At 46.2% G+C, this 9,146-nt stretch overlaps 1 protein-coding gene across 2 annotated transcripts in view; it reads right to left on the bottom strand.

Annotated features, from left to right (window-relative positions):
* Positions 1–9,146, bottom strand: part of UNC5C (unc-5 netrin receptor C) — a 242,832-nt gene continuing 233,686 nt past the window's right edge. For both annotated transcript variants that reach the window (XM_063156584.1, XM_063156585.1), the window contains 4 exons: positions 5,878–6,027; positions 5,479–5,643; positions 999–1,177; positions 1–763 (listed from right to left, as the gene is read on the bottom strand). In XM_063156584.1, coding sequence (XP_063012654.1) covers positions 598–763; positions 999–1,177; positions 5,479–5,643; positions 5,878–6,027 — 660 coding nt within the window. In that variant the 3' untranslated portion in view covers positions 1–597. The remainder of the gene's footprint in view (positions 764–998; positions 1,178–5,478; positions 5,644–5,877; positions 6,028–9,146) is intronic.

The following is a 9,146-nucleotide window of genomic DNA, read 5'->3' as shown; positions in this document are numbered from 1 at the left end:
TTTGTTTTTTTTTTTTTTTACAAGTAGGTCTAGGAAACAGAACAATGACAGGAGGATCATTGTGAGACAACCAATGTGCAGAATTGTAGCCAAAATCTGAATTCACCAGAAACCAATAAGCTGAAATAGCCACAACCAACTGTCCATAGTCTTGTCTACAATGGCTTTAAACAAAAAAATATAAAGAGCCATGGACAGTTTCCTTACCCCTGTCCAGAATTTGATGTAAACAACATCCATAGAAACTGGGATTGTTAAGAAAGTTTATCCATATATCTGGATAGCAATAAAAAGCGTTTCCTAGGAAACTGTAAAAACCTGTACCAAGCAGTGTACAGCCAAGCCGAGAGGAACATTAGGTTGATTTATATTTTCAAGGTACAACTTTGCATGATCTCTTTCTGATCCTGTGATAATGTACAAGGAGAGCACGTGTGAAGGTCAGGGCTGGTTTTTTTCTGTTTGTTTGCTTGCTTTCTTCTCTGAAATGTCTCTTGTGTTCACTCATTGGTCTGGGTTTTCATTTCAATTCTCCTTTGCAATAACAGGGCATTACCGCTCCCCGCGTCTGTCCTTCCTGGTCATGCCAAGGCTGCATCAGTAATTTCCTTCTGCTGCCAAAGAAACAACCGTTTCGTGTCTTCCCATTTCTTCCAGAACTGCTGCCAGCATGCTCAGGTTGCCATCAGGGAAATTCTGGGCTTCCCAGAGATCCAGGATCACCCCAGTGGGACTTGATTTCGTAGCAAAATAATTTAAGTACCTGCAATGAGCCAAAAGGAAACTTGCTGGTTTTGAGCTGCATGGAAATGACCTCAATTCATATGATTTCAACCCACCCCTGTTGCTGGTGCTGTCAAGGTGCTCATCCCCTGTGTAGTCAGCATGACCAGCGTGTCCATGTGCTTTCAGTGGGACTTGCAGCAGGATGTTTTTGCACATATACCCCCATCCCTAGGAGCTCCCTTGCCTGACCACACATGGGCAGCCCTGCTCACCTGTCCAGTTTCAGCTTGTGGGCCAGCATGCGCCAGTCGTGGCCCCTGGTCTGGGGAGCGTCCAGGCTGCTGCACAGCTTCTGCCTTATCGGGTGGGGGATGCTGAAAGCGCTGGGCCCCACGATGGTGGTGATGGTGCCCGCTGAGTCCATGGGAGGGTAATCAACACCAGTAGGCTCCTGAGATTGGAAAGACAGAAAAAAAGCCTGAACAACCCATCAGTTTTGTTACTGAGTGAAAAGACAATGGTAGAACTACATCCTCTGAGACACAGGGCTTTAACTTGCAGCCCTCTGCTAATCTAGTAAACACTAACATAAACATGTTAATCCACTGAAAAGCAGAAGTATTTATAATTAGCTTTGGGTAGAAAAAAAATTTTTTTCCTCCTCTTTTTTTATTTGATGATAAATATTACTATAGCTGGACAAAATGGCCATCTTAATTAATCACTTACAGGAAATAATGAAGATCAGTCACTTGGACACATTTCAGAGCAAAGTGCTACTACCAGAGCAGGGCTGGGCTTTCCTGGCATGGCTGACAAGACCCGCTTCCCAGCATCTTCCCAAGCCCCAGTGTCCCACCAAGCCAGGACCAGGCCTGTAAAGCCACAGCTCTGAAGTTTAACTCCAGGTGAATTCTTCCTGGAGCTGTTCCATACACCTTGGCGTGGCTGCTGGTGAACCAGAAGAGCTTGCTCAAGACTCCAGTGGATAGCACCAGCTGGAACCACACGTTGGGCACCAGCTGATCTTTATTTTTCCACAAGGAACAGTTTATTACAGGTGAAGGGAGCAGGACAAAAAACCCTCCAGCTCCCTTGTGCAAGGGGTTTTGTTCAGACATTAGTCAGGGGGTGCACACAAATAGCTAACTAATGGGGAATCCTTGAGGGAGGAAGAGGCATCAAGTGTCTGGAGCAAATTGGGGTAGGAGGGTGGAAAGGATGGGTCACATGGGCCAATGGGGCTTTAAGGAATAGAGGAATTCCAAAGTGGTGTTGCAGACAGGGATTGGCCCGAGGTTTAAGTGGCAGAGAAGGTTTGGAAATCAAGGGCTGGGTTGCCTTGACAGGCAGGGAAAGAGCTGGAACAAGGGGTGGGGAATGGCATAAGGAACAGCTTTGAGGGAGAGTAAAACCCAGGGGTAAACCAGCTCTGGGAGAACATGGGGGTACAAGGAAATGAAGCACTTAACAAGGAATCAATAAAATAAATTCCAACTGCAACACAGGCTCACACTATTGACATCCCTCTGGCCGTACCCAAGCTCTCTGAAGCCTCCAATACTTTGCAGACCTCAGACAAACAGTCAGTACCACCCCAGGCACAAGCTGAGCCCTCATCTGCTTGTGACTTTGACTCTGGAAATAGATGGAGAGCACGTGCTCAGAGCAGGGGGTGAGGTGGGGGGGGCAGGCATTGCCCCCTCTCCCCCAGACACCTGCTGTGCTCCAAGGCAGTGTGGCAGCAAGTGTTTCAAGGGAAAAGTCATCCCCAAAGCCAGCTTGTCCCCTGCAGGTGTGGTGTTGATGCTCTTTGATGTGGTCCTCCCAGCTGGAGGGGTCCCTATGGCACCACTCTAACACCCCTGGGAATAACAGCAGTTGGCTCCTCTGGGCAAGGATTTTGTCTGCTCCTTGGCCTGGATGGATTTAGTGCCCAAAGGCTTGGTAGCTAGTGGGACAATGATAACTGGTAAATTTGGATGGTTGGGTTTGTTTAGGAACAGCAAGGTCCATGATGGAAAAAGCAGCAAACATGGCTGGTTCTGCCCTAATGCTGCTCAGTCTATTTCACAATTTGGTATTCTTTTTCTAGTAGAAATGGGGGAGCTGCTTCTTCTACCCCTCTGCCAGATCACAGCCCCAGGCAGCCAGAAACACTCATGCTAAAGACTTGTCATTAAATATCAATTTGTTTTCTCCTCTGTGAACTGTCTTGCTGCTTTGTGTCAAACTGGCTGTTGGGAAGGAGCTGTAATACCTGAAACAGTCTTAAAGCCAGGCAGCTCCTGGCTGAAGTTGTAATCACAAACCCCCCAAGGATTTTGCTGGGGATGCTCACAGTCCTGTGCAATCTCTGGTTTACCAACCAAAAATGAATTTAAAGATGGAAAGGGAAGAGCCAGTATCCATGAGCAATGCACAGAATGAAACCTTCTGGCTCCACTCTTTTATATACACCAATTATTTCTTTTCCACTGTGTAAATATGAACTTTTTTGGCTTTTTTTTTGTTTGTTTGTTTTAGGTTTTTTGGGTTGTTTTTGTTAAAGGCATGGCATTTAGGCAATCAGAGAAATTTCTAACTAAGGAAGATTTATACAACACTGTAATGTCCTCAATTAACATGTTGAATGTGGCATCTGTACTTGGGCACCAAGGCTGTGGATCACAGACTGCCTGTCCCAACCCCAGTAGCCAAAGCCTGGCAGCAGGTACTGCCCAGGAGCCAGGAAAATGATGTGCCTGATGCTAGTGCTGTGTGCAGGCTCACCCACACTGGGAGGTTGGAAGTGGCAGTGGGGTGGTGGCAGTGGCATTGCAGACAGATAATCTTTTCTTTATATTCTGGGCCAAAGGACACACGTGCTGCCCTGGCTCTCTAGGTGATCTGCAGCCCCAGGGGCTTCAGGATTGCTGCAGAAGGGCCCCAGGTATCTGTAGCATTGTCTGTGGCTCTTCTGTGTGAGTGTCAATAGTACAAGATAAAAAGAGGGCTTCAAAAATGAATCAGGGGAGACCTTTATCACTATTTTCCTCCTGCTTTGCAAATGTGTGTGTTTTGGCACTCACTGCATTTGTATTTTGGAAGTCCCAGTGGTAGACACTGTATAAAGCCAGTATAAAACAGTTTAATCTGCAGAAGTTTTACATCCTTTGCTGTGGACTAAAAAGAAAGCCCATCAAGGGAGGATTCAGGAAACTGTGTTACTAAATTTTTATTGCAGGGTGACAGTGGCAGAGAGACAGATGCAGCAATAAGGAAAGATGCCAGCACAGTCCTGCAATGCCTAACCGCTGGCTAGATACCACTAGCCTAACCTCAGAAGAAAATGTAAGGAACCAGAGCTATGATTTCCTGATGCCTGGTCTGATGTCTTTATCACGCTTCTAGAGGCATACATTGGTTTCCAAGTTGCAGTTATTACCCTTTTAGGTGATTACCCTTTCATCAGATCTTTGAGTTATAGGATTTTCCCTAGTTGGCCCTATATCCCAGCTCTTAGCAGCCCAAGGTCCTCCTGTTCCTTGCTGGAGTTTGGGAATATCACAAGGTGTCAACAATAAGGGGCAATTTTGCAGGAGGCAGCCTTGATCACAGTGGTATTGTTCACTCCCTCTATTCATCCTTGATGGATAGGATCACAGCACAAGACAAGAATATTACCCTGTTCTCAATCTATTACCAGGCCCTATTACACACAACCAGCTGAAGATGATTATAGTGTATACTTGCATTTCATTAAAGTTACTTTCAGCTCTTACTCTTCTCTGTGAGGTTAAATTAGTGATTACCTCAATGCGGCACTTATTACAATAATTGTTTATGATGCTTGTTTTACCATCTGTCCTTAATGCTGCGTAGTCCCCAGATGAATGTGTAACTTTACACCCACTAACCAAGCAGATGTTATGGGTAATGGTGCTCACTGTCAGAGCCCTACAGCACAAGCAACTTTCATCTCTGCTCTCGCAGCCCTTCCCCAAGCCAGCCAGCAGTAATTGCCATCTGACAGTCTGCTCCTCATAGCTGCCAAGGGTACCAGGGATAAAACCCACCAGCACATTCACTGAAGTCAATGCCACTTCACACCTGAATTTGTGGCTCCATCTCAGCCCCAAGCTTGACTGCCCCATGGAGCTAAAATTCTCCAGGTGCTACACAGCATTAGCAAACTCATGATAGTATTTCTTCTGGAAAATGTCAGCCATCAAAAAAGAAATTGCCAAAGACAAAAGTCAGGATTTGTAGTAGTAGCAAAATACAAGGAGAAAAGTTACTACAACCAGACCATCTGATATTTCCTATTGCACAGCAGCTATTATGTTGGATCAGAGGGGAGTGGCTCTTGGAAGACACAACACTGACATTTTCCTATTCTCTTTTCTCTCTCTCTCCAGGGAACTATCAGACATACTGGGTCTCATGGACTGCCAAGGAAACAGGACCATAAGAGCTTCATGAGATGTTTCAGGGAGTGGTAGGCAAAGAGCTCCTCCAGATAGACACAGAAAGGCAGCACTAGCAGACAGACTCCCACCTTTGAAGGAGGGATGCATCCTTCCAGATGAGAGAAACTATGGAAAAATGCAACAGGAGAGACAAAGCAATGACTTAATGACTCTTTATGTCCATACCAGCAGTCAGGACCAAAATGGGGAGCACTAAAGAGGTCCCAGTGGGAAAGGTTTTACCTTCTTAGCCATCCCATATTCCTGCAGTTGGATGGAAAAGTACACAAGTGTCATTTACCTCTGAGACAGAACAGTTAAGCTGGAAGATCTGTCCTTCTCCTTCGACCTGTCGCACGCACAGTTTGCACACCAGCTCCTGGGTGTTCAGACTGAACCTTTCCAGTGTGAAGGTGCAGTGCAGGTTCCTCTGACATCCACTCCAGATGTGGTAAAAGGGAATTTCCTGCAGGAGAAAAGCAAAAAAGTATAGTCAGGGAGAGATGTGGAACCAAGACATGGATGCTATGTCACCAGGGACTGCAGGCTCTGTGCTAATGTGATTGCAAATGGCCCAGGGGAAAAAAATGTCCATGGAACTACAGCCTGACTCCTGGTGTTTTTTAAACACATCTGTGTGTGACAGTATTTCTTTAAGCCTCACTGCTAGCGTCCAATGCAAATGTTATGCTATGCTCACCTGGTATTTAGCCAGCAGCTTGCTCTTCCAGAGAGAATGGGCAATGTCATGAATGGACAGACGGAGGTTGTGGGTGCTTCCCTTGAAATGCAAAGTTTTAGGCTCTTCCAAAAGCTGCCCACCCATCTGCTGCTCAAGCTGGAGGACTTCCTGCAGTATTGGGATAAAAAGAAGAAAGTGGTCAGGTTCCATCAACACAGCACACTGGTCTACTGAGTCCAGTGTAGATGCTGTAACTTGTGTCATACAGATTAAAAAAACACACAGGCATTGCACAGAATTGTGTGTCCCTGTGAACTGGAACTGCATTAGTTGATCTGACTGTAACCCTTTCACCTCTTTCATCCAGCAGCAGCCCAGCAGGGAGACACAGTGTTCTCTCACATGTCCTGTAAGCAGAAGCTCAATTCTGCTATTCAGTGGAATGTGAAGCCTTTGCATGCAGTCACTGCTTGAGTATAGAAACAGATTATTCGCCATTGCTCAAATGGGACATCTGATGGTAGCTTTACTGTCTGGTTTTTGGAAACTCTGTTTGTGTAGGTCCTGCTGACACGGGACCTGTGCCTACCACCAGTCAGTCAGCTCATGGTCTGCTGCCCTGTGGCAGAGCAGTACAGGAGATAACAGATACCAGCCCTGACACTGGCCTGCAGGATGGCATGGAAGCAGCCCAAGAGACAGTGATGGAGCATTTTGTTCATACGAATACAGAGGTTCAAGGCTACTGAAATATTGATCATGCGATTAAAAGCTAGCAAGCCAAGAGTCTGGTCATTTTATGAAGCTAAATATAAGCTTGTAATTAATAAGACCACAGTGGAATGTTGTCTACCAACAGCGAAATTGTGGACATGGAAGAAGTAAGTATAAAGGCACTTCCATGAGCCCCATTAGAAACCAACATAGCCAATCTCAGTCACATTTAATTAAAGGAGTCGACCAGCCAACCAGTCTCATGTGGCTAATAACAATCACACACAGTGGAGATGCTCAAGGAATACAGGAGCACACAAAGCTGGGATTCCGCCCCAGGCCAAATAAAGGAGCCCCCATTTTAGCTAAGCTGATCCTGACTACATTGAAGCAGGTAGTAAGCATATAAGAAAAGCATCTGGCAGATTCTGAAGCTAAAACAATATTCTTTTATTGGCTATTAGAAGAAAAGAAACAAAATCAGGAAACCTTTCAGATTAAGAGTATGCCAATGAATCAGTTCCAGCTTCTTTCCAGTGCCACCTAATTACTTCATCAAGATGTCTAAAGAGCAATCAATAGTAATTATCTGATTACTATAGATTTTCATTATGTTCCAATTACCTCCCTGGAATGTCCAGAAGATGACTTGTGGAGCTGTGTGAGCTAATTGCAGATGCCACCTCTCAGGCATGTGGTGCAGGTGTGCCAACAAACTGCTCCTGCCTGTGCTGCACCAGCTCTGGGAGCTACACTACTGTGGGGGAAAACTGCAGTGTGATGCTGCACCATCCCACCCACCAGATCTGTGTTTCTAGTTTCAACAACCCACTTCTGGTAGCCACCCTGGGCCACTGTAACCCTTCCATCTGCTTTAACTGGAGGATGCCAAGCAGCCTGTCCTTCTCCCATGCCATTTAGCTAATTAATTCAGAATTAATTTGGAGCCATGACTTGCACAGCCCTTCAAACACAGTGGCTGGTTCCTGCCATACGGCCTTTTTTAGAGCAGTGCTTATCTTGCTGGCTGGCACCTCTGTGTCCTCCTGAGCCAAAACCTGAGCTGCATATTGCTTGCCCCATGCTGAGGTGCCTGTGGTCACCCTGCCCACTGTCTCTCACCACCCTGCAAGGCAGGAGTTATTTCCTAGGAGAAGGAGCTCTGTAAAGCACCACTCCATCACCCGTGGCACCAGAACAGCCACAGCTTGGGACTCTTCATTAAAAGGGCACAAGCAAACAATGGTGTTCAGTCCAAGCTGCGCCTTTCTTCAATAAAAGGAAAAAAAATGCATTAAATAACAGAGAGAAGATCACAGGCCTGTTGTACCTATTTTTGGGTGTTTTTTTGAAGACACCTGCTGTGCAGCACAAGACATGTTGGGGAATGTCACCCTGCTACAGCCTAAAGTCCTTCACATGCCCCCAGTGTGGGAGGCAGCTGTTGCCATGTAACTGGCTGTTCAGCCCCTGCCACACTGCCACACACAGGTCACATACCTTAATCTCAAAGGCACACATCAATAAAGAGAGCAAAGCAGATGGATTTCTTTATAGTTGTTGTGTTATTACTTTTTCCTTTTACTTTCTTTCCTTTTTTTTTTTAACCCTGGGCGTCCTCCACAAGGTGCAAAAATTAACCTTAAAAAGAGAGGCCAGCGCTCAAGGTCACAATTCCCCTCATCCTTGCCTAAAAGGCATTTTTGTGAACATCCCATCCAGGTGGTTCAGGACCCTGTGGTGCAAAGGATGCTGCATGTGTGATCAGCACCGAGCCCACGCTGCTACACAGCAGCCAGGAGCTTCACTAAGCTGCTCCCACAATAACCAAGCCCTTATTGATGGGAAATCATTACACTTCCCTACTGTACTGCGGGTGCCGGCAGCTCAGCTGCGAGTGCTTACTCTGCATGATGGGAGGGAAAAGTCTGCTGGATAAACACTGCACTGAGCTTTCTGCTGCAACTACTTGTCTTCCTTTGGTGGCTGTTAAAATACATTCAGCATATGGCACACTCATTCCTGGTTGTAAATAATAACAGAATGCACTTGGTTGTCTATTAAAAAATACACACAATCCCCTACAAAGGCTCTTCCAAAGCTCAGGCAATGCAACATGGGAATATTGCTCTCCCCTACCCTTGCTGTGCTTTGCCTAGAGCAGCCAGCCTCAAGACAGGGAGATGTTGCAGCTGGTGCCTCACCTGCTGCTTACAACTTTTCTTTCCTCTCTGAAATACTTCTAACATCAGCATCTGCTGGCCCAGCCCTGTCTGCACGCCTTGTCCCCACACCCAGTGGTAACTGCCCTGTGAATGCCTTCCCTTTTGCAATACAGCAGTGCCAAGGATGTCCTCCCAGCACAGCAGGGGCTGCTGCAGTACCAGCTGCTGTGAAAGCACATGCCAAATACCCCAACCATTTTTCCTTCTATCTAAATAGTCATAGACTGAGTCTACACAATTCTGTCACACAGATTGAGTCTACTCAACACTGTCACACAGGGATGTTTAGTACACGCTGGTTTGTATGCACCAGTTCGTACATGCCTGGTCATACACACTGGGCCATAG

Source organism: Melospiza melodia, chromosome 5 (genome assembly GCF_035770615.1).
Source record: "Melospiza melodia melodia isolate bMelMel2 chromosome 5, bMelMel2.pri, whole genome shotgun sequence".
In the NCBI taxonomy this organism is placed as follows: Eukaryota; Metazoa; Chordata; class Aves; order Passeriformes; family Passerellidae; genus Melospiza; species Melospiza melodia.
This window is presented reverse-complemented; position numbering and strand designations above follow the sequence as displayed.